General features: G+C 48.8%; 1 protein-coding gene across 1 annotated transcript in view; it reads left to right on the top strand.

Moving 5' to 3' along the window:
* The window catches only part of ZPLD1 (zona pellucida like domain containing 1), a 121,683-nt gene that overhangs the window by 27,502 nt on the left and 69,824 nt on the right, over positions 1-24,357 (top strand). The window contains exon 4 of the mRNA XM_078882413.1: positions 16,279-16,381. Within this exon, the coding sequence (XP_078738539.1) occupies positions 16,279-16,381 (103 nt within the window). The remainder of the gene's footprint in view (positions 1-16,278; positions 16,382-24,357) is intronic.

The raw sequence follows: 24,357 nt of genomic DNA, 5'->3' as shown, positions 1-24,357 counted from the left end.
AGACAAGCTCACTTGATGACGGATGCTTGTGTTGCGCCCGAAACGTCGTGATTTTATTTTATACCTACGTGACTTTACCGAAATAACCCACGAGTAAAAAACAAATTGTTATTCAAGAACCCAGAGTACAAAGTAGATTCAAAAAGAGGGAGAAAAAAACTGCAGGTCACGTGTAACAAACTCGGCGCAATTCACCCTCATAATTAGGGGAGCGATCAGGAGCAGTGTATTTAAGGGAGAGGGTAAGAAGATGGAAGTAGGGTGAGGATATTGATAATATTTTATCTGGACTTTATCTAAGACTACTTTTGAATGCGGTCGAACGTAGTAGCGCATAATGGGTGTGGTGCTTGAATGTGAGATTGCCCACGAAACCAGGTGGCTCTTCTGCCATATACTTTACGTGTACCTTAAGATACTCAAATAAATGCCGGAACACAATAACAGATACATTAATCCAACTTAGTCTATGACCAAACAAGGCACCAAGAATTCAGCTTGCATACAAACCCTCTTTATAGCATCAACACACAGCAAGGCATCAACACAACTTCAAAAACCTTGGGTTGTTTGTCAGTCCTAAACCTCGTCTCAGTTTGTAGGATGCAGGAACTGTGAAGTGTGGGTGAGTAGGACAAGCCTCGTCTCGTTTTGTGAGACACATGTGCTATGGAGGGTGAGTGGGCAGGATAGGCCCCATCTCGGTTTCTGAGACATAGGAGCTAAGGAGGGTGAGTGGGCAGGATAGGCCTCATCTCATTTGGTGAGACACAGGAGGAAGGGTTAGTGGGCAGGATAGGTCCTGTCTCAGTTAGTGAGATGATGGCTATCTTGGAAATTTGGAGTAAGCTTAGATTATCCTTTTTTTATATATAGTACAATATTTTTTTCATGCAGGAGTGTTCATGGCTAAACAGTCCTCCCCGACTGACACAGATCTTTCGGCAGTGACCGCAGGGGTAAGGGCGACGAGTGTTATTTGTCTCCAAGCAGCAGAACGCCTTAGTCTCTTTAGGGCTCTATGAAGGCGCCGATCTTGATCCGGCCATCCATACCGTGTGTGCACCGCATCTCTCCAGCCGATCCTTTGCTGGGCGAGTTCCTGCTAACCAGGGATCGTGTATTTGAACGTATTGGCGATAAAAAAGAGTAAATCTTTCACAATCATTATTTATTTTCCGGCCATTCAAATCCCGTCAGAAAATCTTGCCGGGTGGTGCGTCAAAATCGGTTCTCGTGATGTCAAATCAGTGGGAAGACGAATGTCATGAGCAGCTGAACACAAAGCTTCCCAGTCTGTTGCCGTATAACAGCACCCAGTTTGATCACGATTGGCTGCTCCGTGTCCCAAAGGCAGATTTGACTCCTCGTGCCCAAGACTTGGTCGGACGGTTTCTCGATTAATTTCCGGAATAATTTATTGGCGGACGGTGGCATCACAAAGATTACGACTCACGGTGGTGTCGCCACCAACACATTCCAATGGGAAAGCGGCTGCTGAATCTAAGTGCAACTTATCATGGAGAGTCTGCAGCTCACTGAAGGGCAACAGTGACATCGTTAGACGGTTTTATTAAGATCGGTGTGATAGTAGGTTTTTACCCTTTTAACTGGTACAAAACTGACACCTTTAGTCAAGGCATCATGTTTGCAATGACCACAACACAAGTAGTCAAAAAAGCAAACAAAAAGAAGCAACTCTGATAAGGATGATAATATGCACTGTCCTTGAAGTTGATTGGCCCACACCTGAGACGGCTTTCTTTAGAGCCTAGTCCCCATTGGTGTAGGGCCAGATGACACCAGAAGGCGTACAACTCAAACACAGTGCAATATCAGAGTATTGAGAGCTCGGGGTAAGCATTTACACTATGAGATCTCTTTTACCAGTGGCAAAATATGATAGTAGGTTTTTACCCTTTTAACTGGTACAAAACTGACACCTTTAGTCAAGGCATCATGTTTGCAATGACCACAACACAAGTAGTCAAAAAAGCAAACAAAAAGAAGCAACTCTGATAAGGATGATAATATGCACTGTCCTTGAAGTTGATTGGCCCACACCCGAGACGGCTTTCTTTAGAGCCTAGTCCCCATTGGTGTAGGGCCAGATGACACCAGAAGGCGTACAACTCAAACACAGTGCAATATCAGAGTATTGAGAGCTCGGGGTAAGCATTTACACTATGAGATCTCTTTTACCAGTGGCAAAATATGATAGTAGGTTTTTACCCTTTTAACTGGTACAAAACTGACACCTTTAGTCAAGGCATCATGTTTGCAATGACCACAACACAAGTAGTCAAAAAAGCAAACAAAAAGAAGCAACTCTGATAAGGATGATAATATGCACTGTCCTTGAAGTTGATTGGCCCACACCCGAGACGGCTTTCTTTAGAGCCTAGTCCCCATTGGTGTAGGGCCAGATGACACCAGAAGGCGTACAACTCAAACACAGTGCAATATCAGAGTATTGAGAGCTCGGGGTAAGCATTTACACTATGAGATCTCTTTTACCAGTGGCAAAATATGATAGTAGGTTTTTACCCTTTTAACTGGTACAAAACTGACACCTTTAGTCAAGGCATCATGTTTGCAATGACCACAACACAAGTAGTCAAAAAAGCAAACAAAAAGAAGCAACTCTGATAAAAACCTACTATCATATTTTGCCACTGGTAAAAGAGATCTCATAGTGTAAATGCTTACCCCGAGCTCTCAATACTCTGATATTGCACTGTGTTTGAGTTGTACGCCTTCTGGTGTCATCTGGCCCTACACCAATGGGGACTAGGCTCTAAAGAAAGCCGTCTCGGGTGTGGGCCAATCAACTTCAAGGACAGTGCATATTATCATCCTTATCAGAGTTGCTTCTTTTTGTTTGCTTTTTTGACTACTTGTGTTGTGGTCATTGCAAACATGATGCCTTGACTAAAGGTGTCAGTTTTGTACCAGTTAAAAGGGTAAAAACCTACTATCATATTTTGCCACTGGTAAAAGAGATCTCATAGTGTAAGATCGGTGTGTTGTGATGCTGCACCGGGCTACCGCCACTTATGTCCATTTCGTGTATGAGTGTATTTTTTAGGGTATTATTCCAACAAAGGGGACGACCTTACAAATTTCAGCATTGACAGAGTTCGCCAGTTCACGAGCTGCCGCTATGGAATGCGATCGTCTGACATGCTCGTTACATGTCCGTCCCCAATGCAAGCTGATGCTGACTCAGCACGATTTCAATGTCCAGTTATCCCTACCCTGTCCAGTGCCTCACCGTTGGTCAACCTCTCAGCGTTGTGGATCTCGGATATAACGGAAGTGATGATGTTGGAACTTGCGTAGCTTGCTTATTTGGTGCCTATATAGCAGGGGTTGGCAACCGAAATAACAAAAACCATTTTTTTCGAATTTGGTAAAAAAAAAAAATCACCATTTCAAGAGCTGCAATACAATGTGAATTCGAGACAATGGTCCTTCATAGAGAACGTCACGACCTCTGTTGTACAGGGTTCGGGTCTCAGGCCCGTATAATAATGCAGATGTAACCAATGCCGAGTAAACCTCCACTTTGGCTTGAGAAATAATATGATGGGATGACCATAGCCTCTTCAACATATGACCAAATGCTGAGGAGGTACTATAAAATGCAGCTGTCCAGTTCCATATCCAGATCACAGTCATCAGTGTCAGTGCTTCCGAAATACTTAAACTAAACTATTTAAAACCAAACTTTGTTTTAATTTGATCAGGTGAGGCCCACTGAGATATTTAGCGCTTTTTGAGAAGTGACCTGGCCACAAATGATGGCTCAACGAAGTGGCTTATAATGTGGAGATTTATAGCAGCCAAATACTCCTAAACACTTCCGAATGTGTAGGGGAAAACTGGAGGACCTGTAAAAAATCCCAGCGCCCTCGGGGAAAACATGCAAACAAATATACAGCAGCAGGCGTCAGGGATCGAACGGACGACCTCCTGTATACCAGGCGAGGTAGTTAACATCACGCCACCGTGGCGAAATGTTAACTCGTTCGCCTGGTAGCTCACACTATGCTTCAAAGTCCTTGTCACTGATCAGGGCTCTCACTCTACGATGATGGACCCTGTTGGATGGATCCTTTCAGCACCATCACCGCAGCCAGCGTAAAACTATCCGTGATGTTCTGAACGGCTTGTGCAGATAACGTCAGGAAGGCACTTGTTATCTGAAAACTGACAGTCCAGCGGTATCGACACCAGGCAGAGAGATTGGGTCTTAATTATGGAGAGGTTGAAGACATTACCATGAGCACCAAAGCTGACATAAACACCATCTCCACAGGCAGTGAAGGCTCAGAATATCTTCCGATATCTGGAAGCCACTGGAGCTATGTAGTTTTAAGTCATCTAGATTGAAAACTCATTTCTTTACAACTGCTTTTTGTGCTTAGTTTGTTGTCCTTCCCCCGGACCTCCAATGAGAATGGTTTGGCTATGTACGGCGTGAAATACGTTAAATGTACATACGCACATCCTTGTTTAACTCCCTTTCTTGCTGGGATTTTCTCCGTCAGTTCCACATCAACGCTGATTCTGACTTTTCTTGAATTACACTCCTCTGTTTTATACAAATATACCTACGCAATAGCCACAGTGGAAATCACGACAAATCCCATTTCGCCACAATCATCAATCGCCCATTGCTAGGTGTACGTTCTCTAAAACACCCCCTTTGTGTGTTCCCCCCCCCACGGAGAATGTCATCCCCTGCAGGTATCTGGTCACCTGGCCAGATTCCCAATTGAATGTCAGCACGCAGCACACATTGAAAACCTACACAAAAGCCATCGACGCCTCAGATCGGGTTTCTGCAGAAGTGAATAATCATTCTCACGATCCACTCGCCGTCGGCTCGCAGCATTCACACTCCGTGCCCTCGATACTGTGACGTAACTCAAACGAATCTGTCGCTCATAGCGATGCACTGCACGGCGCCCTTTCTTTAGAACTGCTTTTTGTGTGTTAGTTTATTGTCCTTCCTCCGCACCTCCGACTACCACGGTTGGCTACGTACAGTGCGAAAAGAAGTTCAACATACATACATGAAGATGGCTGCCAACTTCAGCGCTGGAGTTTAATGTATTTAGATGGGTGGGTGTGGTTAATGTTGTTGATGTGGTGGGTGTGGTTGTTGCGGAGGGTATGGGGCACATGTGGTGCATCTGCCAGTTATCTCAGTCAGTCAACCCATGGTACCTGATGGGTCTGTCCTGTGACATGCCAGCGGGCGTTCGACACTTCACGTGGCCTTAAAGTGCACAAACCCTGGCACGAGCGTCGAGATAATGTCACCGCCACTTAAGGGCAAATGGCAGTGGTTGTTGTTGTTGTGTTTCGGAGGGTGGCTTGGTCAATGGGTTCGTGGGATTGGTGTGGTGTGCGGGGTTGGTGTGCAGGTATTGTAGTGGATGGCTCGGTGGAGTTGGTGATGTTTGGTTAGGTTGGCGTGGTGAGTGTTGTGGATTTGGTTGGCGTGGAGGTTATGGTTGGTGGGTTTGGTTAGACTGGTGTGGAGGGTGGGGGTTGGTGGGGTTGGTGTAATGGATGTGTGGTCGGTGTGGTGGGTCACCTTGATGTAGTGGGAGTGGTGGAAGGCTTAGTGGGATAAATTGCTCTGGTGGTTGTGGAGTGTGTGGTGGATGTGGTGGGTATAGTGGGTGTAGGAGATGGGTTTGTGGGCTGGGTGTATGTGTGTGATAGTTATGGTGTGCGGGGTTTGTGTCCCTCGTGTTCTCTTCTACCACCTCAATCTTCCCTCCTCGTACTGGGACTTCCTCTTCTACTACCAGAGCTCCGGTAGTGAGAAGCACTGGGTTCCACAGCCGAGGAGCCAGGCTACGCCAGCCAACTTCTCACAACCACGACGGGAGCCTGGGTGGACGGCGCAAACCGTGCTCATATGTGCTACGCTTGAGCCAGTGTGGCGAGGGAATTCGGCGAGCTGTCATTGTCACAGTGTGATGAATTGGGGGCCGGAGTAAGACACCGGATCTAATAGCCGCTGTTTCCCAGACTTCAGCGAGTGGCTCCTCTCCGTTAGCGTTTGGAGGAATTAGTCCTACACCACAGCTGTCTTGAGTTCTTGTGTTTTACTGTGTTGTGAGTTCTGTGTCTTGTATGTATGTTGAACTTGTTTCGCACCGTACGTAGCCAACCGTGCTGATCGGTTGTTCTCATGCTATGAGTTATGTCCCTGTATCGCTGTTATAATTAATTTGAGTTATGTGTATGTTTTGTGTCTATGTGTTTTGTGTATTTGTCTTGTGTATCCTCAGAGTTCCCTTTCTTGATATGTCTTCACTGCGTTATGCATTCCCTGCGTTGTGCGTTCACTGCGTTTCCTGAAAATTTAGATGGCCTGAATAATTTGTCTCAGCTGCGGCAAGAGGTGGAGTGGTTGCAAGGGGTATATCTCACATTGCAATGGTCTTCACACACTTACTACAGTTGCCGACTGCAGCTTCTGAATTCCGACCCCTAATTTGGGTAGGAGGGATGCAGACGCAGTGGCAATACTTCCATCCCACAGCGAGAAGGGCCCTGGGTTCGATTCCTGACTCGGGCGCCTTTCTGGTGGAGTTTGAATGTTCTCTTCCCCCTGTTCTTCATGGAATTTCCTCCAGGTTCTCCGGTTTCCTCCCATTACTAAACAAAACCCCACGATGTAACCGGTATTAACCAAACATTCTAATGCTGAAATAATTACATTTCGATTTAAAGCTTTCGTGACTACAGGGATTCATTTTCTTGGTTGTTTCGGTAAAGTCACGAAGAAGGGAAATAATAAAATAATAAAAATAAAACATCATAAACATTCTCACGACGTTTCAATTGCAACACAAGCAATCATCATCAGGTGTGAAAACTACAGCAAGAAATTGTGTTAGCTGAAGTGGGAGAGATGCTTGTGTTGCAATCGAAACGTCGTGAGAATTTTTATTATGTTCAAATTTTATTATTTTATTATTTCCCTTCTACGTGACTTTACCGAAAGAACCAATAATATGAAAAAATTACCATTCAGCATTGGGATGATTAGTGCGGTTGGCTGCGCACGGTGCGAAAGAAGTTGAACAAACATACGTACTCAATTGGGATCACACACCGAAGCGGCATTGCTGCAACAACACTTGGCAGGACCCTCTTCAAGAAGAAGCATGCGACTTAGTGGGGCTTCCCTGGGGTAAGCTTCAAACGATACGGAAGTATGTAAAGAAAAACTCACTCAGCTTTTGCGCATTCGGCAATAGAACTGCCGGGAGTTTCCGACGAATTGCTGTGTTCTCATGCTCTCGTCTTCGGGTCAACGTCAATATACATTTCTGAAGATGTTTTTATGCTGGAGGAATCCGATGAGCTATAAAGCTTTTTTCACAGATGTCCAGCAGTGGGCACGGGGTCAGAACGGTACAACAACAAAGACATTTGAGCCATTGTGAGTGCTCGGAATGCTGCAGCGACAGAGATGGACGACTGGGAGTCGTACACCGTGCAGTGCCCACTTTCACCACTGCGTGTGGGGGCCCCATTAGTTTGGCTTATGCCAAGCAATAATATAAAAAAACATGTAAATGACAATAAAATCCTGCACTAAAAAGAACCCGGCCTACACTATTATTCTTGTAATGATCGGCTTTTCTGTAAAATGATTTTATTTCCTAGTTGAACACGCGTAACAATAATTATCTAAACTAAAACTATTTTTATTTTACCAGGTAAGGCCCACTTAGCTATATAGTTATTTTTCAGAAGCGACCTGGCTATCACAAATGATAGCTCAACGAAGTGGTTTATCATCATGTGCAAATTTACAGCAGCCAAATACACTTAACGCGTGTTGTTTCTAAATGTGGATGTAAAAGCCGGAGGACCCAGAGAAGTGTCCATGCGACCACGGGGAGAGAGACATGTAAACTCAAAATATACAGTAGGCATCAGAGTCGGGATCAAACCCACGTCCTCCTGTATAGCAGGCGAGGTAGTTAACATTTTTCACAGGCTGCAGATTGGCTGAGAAGGCCAGGCTATCACGATGGGCTGTGGCTACGCAGCACGGCGGTTGATATTCCACACCTGCAGTAATAAACGTGGTGCGATCGTGCATCACAGTCACCACTATCCATCTTCGGCGTGGCTGCGCTTCTGAACGATCTACACTGAAATCTCCTTCAGAATCAGAATCCAGTATGAATCCTGGAGATATCCGATGAGTCCATAATAGAGGTTTTTTGGGTTAGATCGCGTAAATGTATAAATGTGTCGTTAACACCTGCCACCACCCAACACGGCGAACTAGTAAGGGTTTTCACGTAAACAGAATATGCCAATTCGTCACTGGTCCAGCACACCGGTGTGTTGGAGAGCCAAGCCACAACATTTACAATCTAAGAATGACGTTTTGCCAGTTATTACAACTAGCTTCATCAGGCGACAGTCATATTTGTGGAGAAGTCTAACTGTTTAGATCCATATGTAGTGAGTTCAACTGAGTCGCAAATGTACTCTTGGAGGTAACACATTTATTTAACAACAACACACGGGGTAACTGCCCCTTAACAGAATAACAACCTATGGTGGGGACCACCAGGCTAACTACACTAATTACAACGTGACTAGCTACAATGGACCGGACCACAGCTCGGGTCCAGGTCCACGTCTTGGTGACTCGGTAGAATGTAGGATGTAGACGAAGGCTTCTTCAAGATGAACAATAATGCTGGTCCCTCTGGGGGACCCGGCTTATATTCTCTGCGGCATGGCTGGCTCCGCCCTTGGCCACGACCACCTTCCAGAATCCTCAAGCAGGATCTGGACCCGGACCACGTGACCACCTCTAGCCCCCACTCGGGGCCCCTTTGTAGACTTAACTGGTCACGTGTCCTCTCGGGTCAACCAGAGTGCCATGGCCTTTAGTAACCCCGGAACTCACACACCCTATCCTGTAGGGCTGGCACTGCATGCCAAGCGTGGTGCCACCTAGCGCTATCAACGAGCGCTCACCAAGCCCCTCTAGGGCCAGGACTACACCCACATCATAGTGGGTGTCTGCGATATTTTTACATTTTATGCCATGCCTCTCTAGGGCTGGCATAGCACAGTGACATCCCACAATGTCACTACACTTATATAGAGGCGTAGATGTGGTGGCCACACTTCTACGCTCTTGCGCAAAGTGGGGGGGGGGGATTAATGAGTCAACGTACATTATGCATGTGCATTATGCGAGCCCTTTGATCTTGTCCTTCCTGTCGATTGTATGTATTAAACAGCCAGGGTTACGTTGGAGCACACTTGTTTGTTGTTCTGTATATATGTATGTCGTTTGCTTACTCGCGGGGGAGTTGGCAGCCGGGACGGCTGGATGCTATGGAGGGGGGGTGATGTAGTGACTGTGAACGTCACTGTGTGATGCCGGGCTTGCGAGGCCACGGCAGATAATATGTTGTCATTATGTGCAGCCCGGTTACTGGGCATAGTACCAGCCCTAGCGGGGCTTGAGTGAGCACTGGTTAGCGTAGAAGCACCACGTACAGTGTGTGGTGTGGGCTCCCGGTGTGGGAGCGAGAGAGTGTCAGCCAGCCTGGGATATGTTGGGGCATGATACGCTGGTTGACCTGCCGACACGTGACCGAATGATATTGGAGGGGGGCCACTGATGGACGGGGGCCGCTGGGCAGTCACGTGGTATAGAGGAGCTCTTGGGAGCCTTCGGGAAAGAGCTCGAGAGATCTAGAAAGTGGGCGGGGCGAGAGGTGGAGCCAGCCCCAGCCCAGGCCGATATAACACGGGCCCTGTGAGGGGCTCGGGGTTCTACGGGTTGTTGGTGAAGAAGATCCACCTCGGGTTGAAGAAGCCTCTAGCCACGCGGTCCGGGACCCAGCTCGTGGTCCAGAACAGGATAGCGGGACCGCTGTGTAGTTCTGCCGTAGCGTGGTTAGATGGGTGGTCAACACCCAAGTGTAGGTTCCGTTATGTTGTGTTGAGTTGATGTAATACATAGTGTTGCTCCCACGACAACGTCTGCGACTCAGTTGGACTCACTATACATATTTTGTACCATATATACATTTCTGTATTTTATGTACCGTGCCAAATCTGACTCGGATGTTTTGTTTTTCCAAACATCTGCAGGCTGGCTAAAGGACAGCGCCTAACCGTACCTTTATGCATGGCGGTAAAATATCCCCTGGTTACCCTCAAAACACGGTGGTGCCGGGCCAGGACCTGTGCCCAGGAGGATGGGCGAGGGTCGATTGCCGAGCCAGCCATTTGGGAAATGGTTTCCACAAATCTGGCGACCAAGGGGGATAGACTTAAGAGCAGACGGTTGGGAGATTGTTAGGCAAGATCTATGGGTTTCTGTGTAAGTCTAAGGCTCTCTCTCAGTTGGTCTAGCGCTATCCTGCTAGGTATCATGACGGCACATTAGAAAACATAATAATTATGTATTATTACCACCATAAGAAGTTGTCTGAACACCTTAAGTGAAGTTGTATGAACATACGGGGAAAGCTGTAGGAATGACAAAAGCAGTGGCGGGTTGGTGGAAAACATTTACCGCTGGGAGATGGGAGTAGTCTCTTTCTAGATTTGAAGTTTTTGTGACTGCATTTGGCAGCTTGTGATTGGCTATGAGCAGAATCCAAGTTGCCCCAGCCACACCCCCATTTGCACATGGCTGGAATTTAAGGGCGGGGTTTCAGGTTGTAATTGGCGATTGAGAGGCCACTGCTCAAGGAGATATCGCCCATAAGTGGATCGGAATCTCATTACGTCCCCCAAAAAATCCTACAGTGTTATTAATCGCGTAATATTGATCACGAAAGCCGATGGTGTTGTTAAACCCTAGGTCAGCCCAACGTCTTTCGCGCCAAACTCTCCAACGAGTAATGGCACCACCGACCGATGTGTGTCAAGTGGAAATAGATGAGCCAGCAACTCAGCAGAGCCTCTGCTGAATTAAAATGGCAACCGACGGAAGTGGCACGAGTTCGCATTAAAACATCACCATCAGAATATTATTTGTACTGTAAAAATTCGATGAGCTACAAAGCTATTTTCCACAGATGTCCAGTAGGGGCACGGGGTAAGAGTGTTCCAACAACAGACAGTACAAAAACACAATCGGAGTGCAAAGGTAAGGGGCCGTCCGTAAATTACGTCACGCGATTTTGGACGATTTTTGACCCCCCCCCCCTTGTCACACGGCGTCACAAAACGTCAGACCCCCCCTCAAATATGACGTCACAAAGCTCTGCCCCCCCCCCCCGCCCAAAACCATATTTCCATTTTGAAAATAAAACATGCTTCAAATCACTTTAAACTGTTGTCATTGTAGTGCGTATTTCACGTGGCGCTGCACTCTGATGTTGTAGGAGAAAACATTTATTAAAAAGTCTATTTAATTAAGTAGAACGTGTTGTCTATATTTATTTAAAGTTGCGCATTTTGATTTGACGTCACATTTCTCAAACGCCGCCCCCCCCTCGTCACACATAGTCACAAATGTCTGAACCCCCCCCCCCCAGGTGGGGTGACGTCATTTATGGACGGCCCCTAAACAAATCACCCAAACACATACAAATACAACTAAACAATCCGCATCCTACAAGGAAAATCCCACTGAGTTGTTAACTTATTTCTTTGAAGCAACCTGGCCGTAAATGATAGCTCAACAAAGCGGCTTTTCACGTGGACACGTACAGCAGTCGAATAATCTAAACAACTTTAATGTGCGTTTCTACATGTGGAGGGAAAAACCGGAGGGAAAAAAAATCCACGTAGTCGTGCAGCACTGCCAACGCAGTTGCATCATCATCAGATAATATATTTAGTTTACTCCTGTGGACTTCTGTACGTGAACACAAACGAAGCCATATGTGCACCAACGTATTTCTGTCATGGTAAACTTTATATCTGACGATGCAGCTGCGTTGGCAATGCTGCACAACCACAATTAACCAAAAAGCTCAACACGTCCGTCAATAACACTGTGGCCCTCATAACGAAAAAGGAAATACTGTAATAGGCGACGTTTAGGGCAACGGCCCTTCTTCACGACACATAGGCCAGAGAAGTCAAAGTGGATAAGAGTCGGAAACTACACTGTGTATATGATCACGGGGTCTTGAGAACTGCTTTTTGTGTTGAGTTTGTTGTCCGTCCCCCACACCTCCAATTAACACTTCAACATTTCTTTAGAGCTGCTACATTATTTGTGTGTTCGTTTGTTATCCTTCCCTCGCACCTCCGATTAGTACGGTTGGATACGTAAAGTACAAAAGAGATTCAACATACAGTATATACAAGATTTCAACTCAACAAATATCTCCTAATGAACAGGTTTTTTTTACACAATCCAATTAGCGACGCATTCCTGGATTCAATTCTAATTTCAATAGAAGTGGAATGATCGCAATGTACTTGGCGAATGAGCATGAAGCACTCTCTCAAAGTACAGTCAATTAGCCAGTCGTAGCCCCCAGGCATGGTAACGCAGACTCTCAATTCACCAATCTAGCTGCAGACTGCCTGCGCTCAACCACACCGGTGCAAAGCAATGGGCGCAAACGAATTCCGCAGAAGGCACGTTGAGTGTGGCGCTCTGCTGCAGCATGCAGTTTGCATTTACATCATCCCAAAGTGCCCAGCAAACATCTGACCAGCGAGTGACCTCGCCCACAGACTATGGGAACAATGGGCAGCACTTAGCCGGATCCGCACAAACCAGGGACGAAGAAAATCTCAAATGCACAAGTGGAAAATTAGGGAAAGGCAAGTTAGATTTCTTGTACATGCACATGAGGAATCAAGAGACTGAAGCCGAATGTGGTTTTTGACTAGGGAAATTAGAGCTACAAGAAGCCGAGGAAGACGGTGAATTAAGTTGCAAAAGCAAATTGACCGGTTTGATGCAACTGGGAGTGTCTATTGCACATTTCTTGAGTCAATAATTATAATGGACAGAGCTAAATTGAAGGAAGGCCAAGTTAACCGACTTCTCTGAGAAAGGACGCACATAAAGAGATAGACTAACATTGCCCATAGACTAACATTGCCCATAGACTAACATTGCCCATAGACTAACATTGCCAATAGACTAAAATTGCCCATGGACTAACATTAAACATAGACTAGCATTACCCATAGACTAACATTGCCCAGAGACTAACATTGCCCATAGACTAACATTGTCTATAGACTAACATTGCCCATAGACTAACATTGCCCATAGACTAACATTGCCCATAGACTAACATTGCATAGAGACTAACATTGCCCAGAGACTAACATTGCCCATAGACTAACATTGCCAATAGACTAACATTGCATAGAGACGAACATTGCCCAGAAACTAACATTGCTAATAGACTAACATTGCATAGAGACGAACATTGCCCAAAGACTAACATTGCCCATGGACTAACATTGCCCACAGATTAACAAGTTATAAATGTAAACAAGGCCATGATTGTTGACGTCTTTAAGAAAGGCTCCATCTCACATAATGATGGAGAGACAGTGAGTGGTTAACTTACCGGCCATGAGCAACCGTGTCTCATATAGATTTAGTGTCCAGCAAAGATCATAAATGTGCTCGACTGCACCCCCCCCCCCCTCAACAACTTGGCCTTGAGAACACAAACTGGGGTCGAACTACGCAACTCGGTTTGTTTTTTGTCTCAAGTAGCCATCCAGCCCCAGGCCACGTTTCAATCAAAGACTCACCCCAGATCGACCGAGTTGAAAAAGGGTTGTTCAAGTAACCAGCCGACACATCCGTGTTTTTGCCCAGCTGCTGCAGCAGACGTAAGCGTTAGAAGTGCATTGTTTGCAATGGAAATAGCAACCTATATCTTATGATCTATCTACTCTCGCGTATGGAAATACAGGGTGTTTGAAAAAGATTGACCCAATTTCAAAGCAGTATATTTCACGATGGCAACATGTTCCAATTACACAAAAAGTTACAAACGGTTTAATGAGTTATCAAGTTTTACTAACCATTTTATAAATGCTCTATGTACCGTCCACCTGCTGTAAGGACAACATCGAGACGATAGTTGAATTCGTCCCAAACGCCTCTCTTCTCACGTTTTCCTCTGATGTGCGTGGTCGCCCTGCGCTCTTCCCCTTACATAAACAGCCTGTTTCCTCAAATTGTCGGTACCAACGACATTGGCGGATCAATGCCAAAACGCCGTTGAAACGCACGCTGCACCGCAATTACGGATTCAGTTTTGCTGAACTGCAGAACGCAAAACGCCCCTTGTGTTGCGGGGTCGCCGTCTCGCGAATGACTGAGGCTAGGGGCTGTTTGTGCGCTGGGAGAGGCATCTCGCGGTAATCATTTGAAACTCTATGCCCAGCCCTCTCTATGCTCCGCCCTTTCAAGTGGCAAGAGTTTCATTCATGGGCAGTTCGTGGTTGCAGAGATATGGCAATTTCAAATCGGGTCCATATTTTTAAAACACCCTGTATGTTAAGGTCTACTGTCCACGAGAGGGCTTTAGGAGAGAGTTCGTGTTCCTCCACTGTTGAAGGAGCGCAGACCGCAGTGGTTGGCCATATGGTCCACAGTTTGGGTTTGCATGGCCACAATTGCACTCCTGGGGCTTGTCTTAATGTTTGCCATTTATGAAGGAGACGTGGCACATCGGCCTGTAGATGTTCTGATGCGATTGATGGTTCCACCACCGGTGTCTTCGAGGAGGAGGAATGTCAAAGCCAGGAGGTGTGACGATGTTGGGTCTCGAATGAGGAGGCGTTCATGCGGGACGACCGCGATGTTCCACTCTGTTCGCGATCGGCATTCTTCCGGATTCGGGTGAGATTCTAGGCTGGTGACAGCAGCAGCAGTGCGATCCCAGAAGGGGGATCGGGCCTCGAGTAGGCGGTGGGGAGGAACAATAATAGAGGTGTTGGTTGATGGGTAGGTGGTTGTTATTGTTGGAAAGAAAGCATTTGATGTAAGTGCGCTGAAGGCTAGAGATGGCGTGTGTAGCTAGCTCATGGTGCGCGGTGCTATTGCTATCATATGCGTAGTAATCCCTCGAAATACTCAGCGCCGAATGTGATAGATGATAGCCATGTACCACAGGACTCGTGTAGGGTTCAGTATTCAAACGTTTTACCCACCAAACCACACTGCACTCGGTACTAATTTGAGGCTGAGTTGACTTAGGTAGGCTCAAGACCGGTTCAGATAACACTATGTAACACGATTTTTATTCCTGGGTAGTAAGTGTTATTTTATCATTGCTTATGCCTCAAAAGCATAGAAAATTGCTATTATTCCCCACAAACGTTGCTTTTGTGACCAGGACTATATGCGAAGGAATGACACAAATGCACACGTTTTTTCATTGAAAATAGGTACATTTCAAAATATCAATATCCTGGTCACAAAAGCAAAGTTTGTGGGGAATAATATAAATGTTCTGTACTTTTCAGGCATAAGCAATTAGGAAATAATACTTATTACCCAGGAACAAAAAAATAACACATTTATTATACAGCATTATAAATGGAGTGGAATATTTTTGCTTTTGTGTCCTGGTCAAACTTGTTTCACCGCTTTCGTAACACAGCGTGCTAAGCGCTAAACTACGTCTCCCCACACCAATATCGATACCCGCCATTCGCTGATATATAAGTGACGGAGATGTTCTCACGGCACCTGTGCCAGGCCAGGTGCACTTTGAGGACACGTGAAGTGTGGAAGGGTCGCTGGAAGGAGGTAACGGAACAGACTCAGGTGCCATGGGTTGACTGACTGAGATGACTGGCAGATGCCCCAGCGGCACCCCCTACTGTGCCAACTTTCACACACACACACATGTGCACGCACACACACACACACACAAACACTCCCGGCGTGAAACCGACTCGTTACATCTTGCAAAGGATCATCTTCTGAACAAAATAATTCCACGGTTCAGTTTGCAAGTGCGAGTTCGTGTTTTAAGTCAACTTTTTAAAATCTATATTTAATGAAAGCTTGTTCGTAAGTACGGTGTTTGTAAGTCGCGTGTTCGTAAGTAGAGAACTGTCTATACTTCGACGTATTTTTTACGATAAAAAGCTCAAACACGACAGGATCCATACTCGAACTCCTGTTAAAGCGCCCCCTGGGATATACAGTAGCCACCGCTCCCACGGTGCTGCATTGCAAGCCGCGCGTGCGTGCGTGTGCGCGTGTCCTTGTGCGTGCGCTTCGTTGGTGTCCCCGAGGTGCAGTTGACGCGAGCGGCTCTCCTCGTGCTCCTCCTCGTCACGGTGGCGCGCGCGCAGTCGGGGGACGACGTCAACTGCGACCCGACGCTCTACAACCGCATGCCGCGTGAGTTGGGCCAGGTGGGACACCGGGTGATGCTGGCGGTGGGATGGAGTCGGGGAGCAGAAGTGGCCACCTCTCCCATGGACAAACTCTCACATATTCTTGGTTCTTTCGGTAAAGTCACGTAGAAGGGAAATAATAAAATAATATATATATATAAAACAATACAAAATTCTCACGACGTTTCGACTGCAACACAAGCAATCATAATCAGGTGTGAAATCCACAGTAAGAAAATGTTCTTGCTGTCAAGGGATATGAATCCCTGCAGTCACGAAAGCTTTAAATCAAAATTTAAACTCTCACATGTTTCAATCTTGTTTTGAAGCTTTCGTGACTGCAGGAAACCATACTCTTTGGTTATTTCGGTAAGTCGCGTAGGGAGAAATAAAACAAAATAAATCACGACGTTTCGATAGCAACACAAGCCATCGTCTTCAGGCGAAAATCGCCACAGCCGCGATGTCTGCTGCCTTGTGAAGAGAAGCTGTTACCAGCAATAGTTTATATAAGTTTCACATGTTTCTTCATGCGTAAATAGTAAACGTATCAAAAATGTAACCGAGTTCAACACAATACCAGATATCTATGGGACCTTTTTTGCCAGTATCCAAAATAATATAAAATAACAGGGTTTTACCTTTTCTGGCAATAAAACAGGAGTTGTGTTAAGATTTTCAAACATCAAAATACCTCCTGTTGTCTCACCAGTGTTAGATCAGAGTATGCCTCCTGGTACTCTTTGGTTTTTTAGGTAAAGTCACGTAGGTAAAAAAGAAATAAATGAAAAACAACTAAATTAAATCACGACGTTTCGGAGGCAACACAAGCTTCTGTCTTCAGGTGGAACCGTTACAGCCAAAATCACTATAGTAAGTGACCCCCCCCCCTTACTACAGTCACGAAAACTTCAAATCTAGAATTAATGCCTCCTGGTGTTTGAACATCTTTGATACCTCTTTAATATTACTATAAAGGGTAAAACCTATTCTTGCAATACCAGATCTCGATAAAACATCAATGCCTGCCACCTCAACACAGACGCCAACTACCTGGAGGGATGCTCGTATTTAAGAAAAACAGGTCAGGGGCCGTCCATAAATGACGTCACGCACCTAGGGGGAGGGGGTCAGACATTTGTGACGATGTGTGACGAGGGGGGGGGGGTTGAGAAATGTGACGTCACATCAAAATGCGCAACTTTAAATTAATATAGACAACACGTTCTACTTGATTAAATATACTTTCAAATAAATGTTTTCTCATACAATATCAGAGTGCAGCGCCACACTAAATACGCTCTACAAAGACAATAGTTTAAAGCGATTTGAAGCATGTTTTTTTTTGGGGGGGGGGGGGGCAGAGCTTTGTGACGTCATATTTGAGGGGGGGGGTCTGACTTTTTGTGACGCCGTGTGACAAGGGGGGGGGGGGGGTCAAAAATCGTCCAAAATCGCGTGACGTCATTTATGGAAGGCCCCTATCAGCTGTGTTTATTTTCAGAGCGGTGTCTCAAAACTGATTTCGGGGGAACTTTACGTGTAACGGTACTCCCGATATAACAGCGTTACCAGATATATCGTAGTACGCACTGATTACGTACGTGTGTTGAACTTCTTTCGCACCGTACATAGCCAAACGCGCTAATCGGATGTGCGGGGGAAGCACAACAAATTAAACACAAAAGCAGCTCCAAAGAAATGAGTTTTCAATCTAGTATAGTGGTGTAGTGTAATGTAGTGTATAGTGTAGTCTATATTAGTGTAGTGTGTAGTGTTAGTCGAATAGTGTACAGTAATGTAGTGTATGATAATGTAGTGTATAGTAGGGTAGTGTACAGTAATATAGTGTTTAGTAGTGTAGTGTATAGTGTAGTGTATAGTAGGGTAGTGTATAGTAATGTAGTGTAAAGTGTAGTGTATAGTAGGGTAGTGTATAGTAATGTAGTGTATAGTGTGGTGTATAGGATGGTAGTGTATAGTAGTGTAGTCTATAGTGTGTAGTACAGTATATAGTAGTGTTTAGTGTATGTGTAGTGGTGGTATTGACGTGCGCCGACTGTGACAGTGATGGATCACGGGGCGGCGCGGGGTGCGGGGTTGGGCACGCGTTGTGGGCGTGGTGTGGACGCGCGCGCCGGGAGTGACAGATGACGGGGCGGCGCGGAGTGAGTGGTGAGGCACGATGAGATGTGGGAAAAGAGGATCGTAGCCAGCGCCCGGCGATTGGTCGAATAAGTGGGGGCTCGCAGCGACGTCCGCAGGTGGGGTATAAAGGGGGACGTGCGAGAGCACTCGGGGAGAGTTACCCAGTTGAAGACCCGAAGACGGAGCTGAAGACCTAGTGAAGCCGAGTAGCTCAGTGGCGTTAGTCGCCGAGTAGCTAAGTGGATGTTGGTCATCCGAGTAGCTCAGTGGCGTTAGTCGCCGAGTAGCTAAGTGGATGTTGGTCATCCGAGTAGCTCAGTGGGCGTTAGTCGCCAAGTAGCTAAGTGGGTGTTTGTCACCCGAGTACTAAGTGGATGTTGGTCATCCGAGTAGCTCAGTGGCGTTAGTCGCCAAGTAGCTAAGAGGATGTTGGTCATCCGAGTAGCTCAGTGGGCGTTAGTCGCCAAGTAGCTAAGTGGGTGTTTGTCACCCGAGTACTAAGTGGATGTTGGTCATCCGAGTAGCTCAGTGGGCGTTAGTCGCCAAGTAGCTAAGTGGGTGTTGTCACCCGAGTACTAAGTGGATGTTGGTCATCCGAGTAGCTCAGTGGGCGTTAGTCGCCAAGTAGCTAAGTGGGTGTTTGTCACCCGAGATACAAAGTAGGTGTTAGTCACCTGTAACCAAGTTTGATAAAATAAAGAGTGTGTTACCCGTGAAGTCGTCTCCCGCCGAGTTACTACATTACAACTGGCGTCAGAAGTAAACCTGTCTTCAAGAAGTATGGACACAAGGAAGACTACCCGTACCCACGAGCGAGGTCGGGATGACGACGGCGTACCGGGGACACCGACCTCGGGAGTAGAGGACGAGGAGTTGCCGCCGATGCAGCACTTCGCGGTGATGGCCGACGCTCCGCTTGCCTCCGACACCAGCCTCCAGGACGCGCACTCCCGGTTGGCGGAGTTGCTGCTCGCCGCCGCTGCAATCTTGGCCGAGATCTCCGTTCCAGCGGGCGGGAAAACGGCTGCGGGGTTGGAGGAAGGAGCGAGGCTGGCGGGATCCCGCCAAAAGGCGCTTCGCGCCAAAAGTCTGGAAGTTCCCGCCGTTTTTGAGGGGCCGCCATTGATTGGCGGGAAACACGGACGCCACGTGGCCGGACACCTCCGCGCAGCGCAGCCCACGTCATCAGAGCGCGCCGGAGCCCTCCATTTTGCGCCTGACAACCGAGCCGACATTTTACACAACTCCAGCGGAGCGCGGGAAAATCTCTCCGACGTCGACGACGATCGGGTCCTCCAGCAAAGATTGCCCGCGCTGTCGGCGTTCAAGGCGGATGGGGGCGACTGGGGAGCCTTCCAACGAAGGTTCCTCGCTCATCAGGAGATGTCGGGGTGGTCCGACACCACTGCCCTGCGTGCGTTGCCAGCGATGCTTGACGACGACGCGCTTGCAGCCTTCACATCTGCTGCAAGGTCGTCCCGCTCTACGCTCCAGGCCGCACTACACCTGATGGCGAAGGTGTTCGGGCCGCCCTCCACGTGTCGCCACCAGTTCTACGATCGGCGGAAGGTGGCTGGGGAAACGACGCTAGCCTACCGCACGGCACTACTCGCCTTGGCGGACGCAGCTTTTCCCCGCATGGATAAGGAGGGGAAGGACGCCATGGTGACGGAGCAGCTGCTGGTGTTGGCCCACGAGTTGGGGGTCCCCATCAACGTGGCAGACGAGATGGAGATCTGCTCCCTGGCGATCGCCACGAGCATTCACGCATACGAGGTCCTCAAACGCAAGCCGGGGGTCGTCTGCAAATGGCCGGGGAACGCGGCACTGGCCGCCACGATCGCCGAACCTCAGCCAGCTGCGGTGCAGGAGCAGGCCTTCGCTGCATCGCGTCCGGGGGAGTGGAGAACGGGAGGTCGTTCGCCCACACGTTCGCCCCGCAAGCTGGAGCAACCGAAACCTACGACGTCCGTCGTCTGCTACAACTGCGGCCTTCGGGGTCACGTCGCAGCCGGGTGCCGGGCCCCGCGTCAGCGCGCCGCAGGACCACGTCGGGACGACGACCAGGGCCACAAGTCATCCCAACAAAACCCGGCAAGTCGCGGCACCTCACACGTTCGGTCCACAAACACGGCACATTCGGGTCGCCGCTTCGCGGTGGGGGGTTCGCGGCTGGGTGCCGGGGGTTCAATTCGGCGAGGGGGGTCCGTACGCGGCCCGCAAGCAGTCGAGTGGTCCGAATTGGCCCACAGGATCGTGGCTGCGTCGGCCGGGTCGTCCGTGGTAACGGGGTTCATTGACGGGGTTGAGGTCCGGGTGCTTGTTGACACGGGTGCGTCGGCCACCATCATCTCGGACCTTATTTATAACATTCTTCCCGTCCAAAGTAGACCCCTTCTGCCGGTAGACGTGCCATTTTATGCGGCGAATGGGAGATCCCTGGGGATCATCAGCAATACGGGTATCGGGGGGGTGCTCTCACAGTTGGTCGGAGGGGTTGAACGGGTGGTCGCCTACGGTAGTAGGGTTCTTTCCCCCGCGGAACAACGCTATTGCGTAACTCGTCGTGAATTGTTAGCCATTGTGTTTTTTACACAGCAATTCAGGCCGTATCTTTACGGCCGTCATTTTACGGTCCGGACGGACCATGCGGCTCTACAATACGCTATGCGCGTGGCGCAGCCATCGGGCCAATTGTCCCGATGGTTGGAGGTCCTTCAAGACTACCAATTCACGACGATTTACCGCAAGGGGTTGCGGCACTCAAACGCGGACGCCTTGTCGCGGTTGCCGCCGTGCACGGACTGCACATGTTTGTTGGGATCAGCGCGGTGCAAACCCCCGGTCGCCGGCACCCCGGGAGTTGCGCTCGCCGCCACTGACACCCCGGGAGAGGACGCCCCCACGGGGAGGGATTCGCTGTTGTCGTTGCCCCTCATTGAGTGGGGCCGCCTCCAGATGTCCGACAGCTCCCTACTTACGCTGCGTCGGAAAGTTGGCGCTCCCGAAGAAGGGGAGGCGCGGGTCGGTTCCTGGGTGTGCAGACAGGGCCTTTTGATGAGGTGGGACAACATGTCCCGGCGTCACGTGCTCGTTGTGCCTGTTGCTATGCGGGGTAGGGTTGTTCTGGCAGCTCATGAACGGCTCATGCATCTGGGTTTTCACAAAACGCTCGCCCTAATCCAGCGAGACTATTATTGGCCGGGGATGGGTAACGACGTGGCGAATATTCTTAAGGGATGCGTAGGGTGCGCCAAAAGGAAACCGCCACCATTGGCAGCTAATCCACCGCTGCAATCCATTCAGGTTTCGCGTATAAACGAATTGGTAGCGTTGGACATCTTGGGGCCCTTTCCGGTTACACCAAGGGGAAATAGGTTCCTGCTGGTTGGCGTGGAATACTTCACCCGATGGCCTATGGCATGGCCGCTCGCCAACCAGTCGGCTGCGGCGGTGGCGGACGCCTTTGTCCAGGGTTATGTGTTGGACAAGGGCGCCCCCGAACGCTTGCTGACGGATCAAGGGAAGAATTTTTCGAGCGTTTTGTTGCGCGAGGTGTGCGACCTGTTGGGTACAAAGAAAGTGCGTACTTCCCCCTACCACCCGCAGACTGACGGGATGGTTGAGCGTCTGAACAGGACGATTACGTCTATGTTGTGCCAACAGGTCTGCGACGATCAGGTTGATTGGGACTTACAGGTGCCGGGGGTACTCGCGGCCTATCGAATGGCCCCTCACGCGGCGACGGGGTTTTCCCCATTTTTTCTTATGTATGGGCGGGAGGCCGATCCGGCCATGGACGTCCAACTGGGGATTTCCCAGCCACGTGCAAAATCTAAATTGGCAGACCACATCAAATTTAATATCGCCAAATTGACTGCTTGCCGGCATGCGGCAAGGTTGAATTCGCGGTCGCGGCAAATTGCAAACGAGAAATTGCATGAGCGGAGGGTGCATACGCATGATTGGAAACCAGGCGATAAGGCCTGGCTGCATTGTCCACATGCACCGTTGGCTACGTCCCCCAAGTTGTTGAGACCTTGGAGGGGACCGGTGGAAATTGTGCGGGTTGCACGACCCCAGAGTATACAGATTAAATGGGGGAAACGCCCTTGGTATGTGCACCCCTCCCGACTGAAGCCCTATGCGGCACCGTGTGACCCCGTTCTGTGCCGTGACGACCGGGCGTGTGATGTGACCGTCGACTCGGGGAGGGAGGTGTCGCAGGCTGCTCCTCACGTGTCTCCACCTGACCCACCCCCAGGTGCCTCGGGCTTGACGGCTGCTGACCGTCGGGAGCCTGAACCCCGGGGCACGCACGAGTCCTCGATGCCTGGCCGATGTCTTCCTGAACCGCCGGCACCACCGGACGTTCAACCGCGTCTGGTGCCGTACGACGGACCGGCAAGGCGGACTCGGGCTAGGTCTCAACAATTTTCATGAAGACGGTTTTTTTGCTCTACACCGAGCTCGCCCGGTGTTCCCCTCTGCCGGGGTAATGTCCCGTTGTAGGGACGCTCGGAAGAAAAGGGGACACTGCACGAGTCGAAAGAAAAAAAAAAATTTCCATTTATTTTTTTTGCATACACATTGCTATTGTCACTCGCCGGTTTGTATATATTGTTCTATTGTCGCGGTGGCATTGGTTGAGGGTTGCGGGTGGTAGTGTTCGCGTCGTGTTGTGTTGTTAGCTTAGTTGTTGTTCTTGTTGTTGTGTTGTGTTACGGGGCACACAGGGGGGGTTTGTATATTTTTATAGCAGCCGGGGCGGCTGCGAGCTATGTGGTAGGGGGTGATGTAGTGGTGGTATTGACGTGCGCCGACTGTGACAGTGATGGATCACGGGGCGGCGCGGGGTGCGGGGTTGGGCACGCGTTGTGGGCGTGGTGTGGACGCGCGCGCCGGGAGTGACAGATGACGGGGCGGCGCGGAGTGAGTGGTGAGGCACGATGAGATGTGGGAAAAGAGGATCGTAGCCAGCGCCCGGCGATTGGTCGAATAAGTGGGGGCTCGCAGCGACGTCCGCAGGTGGGGTATAAAGGGGGACGTGCGAGAGCACTCGGGGAGAGTTACCCAGTTGAAGACCCGAAGACGGAGCTGAAGACCTAGTGAAGCCGAGTAGCTCAGTGGCGTTAGTCGCCGAGTAGCTAAGTGGATGTTGGTCATCCGAGTAGCTCAGTGGCGTTAGTCGCCGAGTAGCTAAGTGGATGTTGGTCATCCGAGTAGCTCAGTGGGCGTTAGTCGCCAAGTAGCTAAGTGGGTGTTTGTCACCCGAGTACTAAGTGGATGTTGGTCATCCGAGTAGCTCAGTGGCGTTAGTCGCCAAGTAGCTAAGAGGATGTTGGTCATCCGAGTAGCTCAGTGGGCGTTAGTCGCCAAGTAGCTAAGTGGGTGTTTGTCACCCGAGTACTAAGTGGATGTTGGTCATCCGAGTAGCTCAGTGGGCGTTAGTCGCCAAGTAGCTAAGTGGGTGTTGTCACCCGAGTACTAAGTGGATGTTGGTCATCCGAGTAGCTCAGTGGGCGTTAGTCGCCAAGTAGCTAAGTGGGTGTTTGTCACCCGAGATACAAAGTAGGTGTTAGTCACCTGTAACCAAGTTTGATAAAATAAAGAGTGTGTTACCCGTGAAGTCGTCTCCCGCCGAGTTACTACATTACATATGTATGTTGGAAATATTTCGCACCATAAGTAGCCAAACGCGCTAATCAGGAGGTGCGGGGGGAAGGACACCAAACGAACACAAAAACGACAACCACAAGAAGCAGTTGCTAAAGAAATTAGTTTCCAACCTAAAAAACTCCTTAACGCTTCCATCCCACCACCTCTCCCACG

The sequence above is a fragment of the Lampetra fluviatilis genome, chromosome 65 (assembly GCF_964198595.1).
Source record: "Lampetra fluviatilis chromosome 65, kcLamFluv1.1, whole genome shotgun sequence".
Taxonomy (NCBI): Eukaryota; Metazoa; Chordata; class Hyperoartia; order Petromyzontiformes; family Petromyzontidae; genus Lampetra; species Lampetra fluviatilis.
Note: the sequence above shows the minus strand (reverse complement) of the source record. Positions and strands in the feature narration are given on the sequence as shown.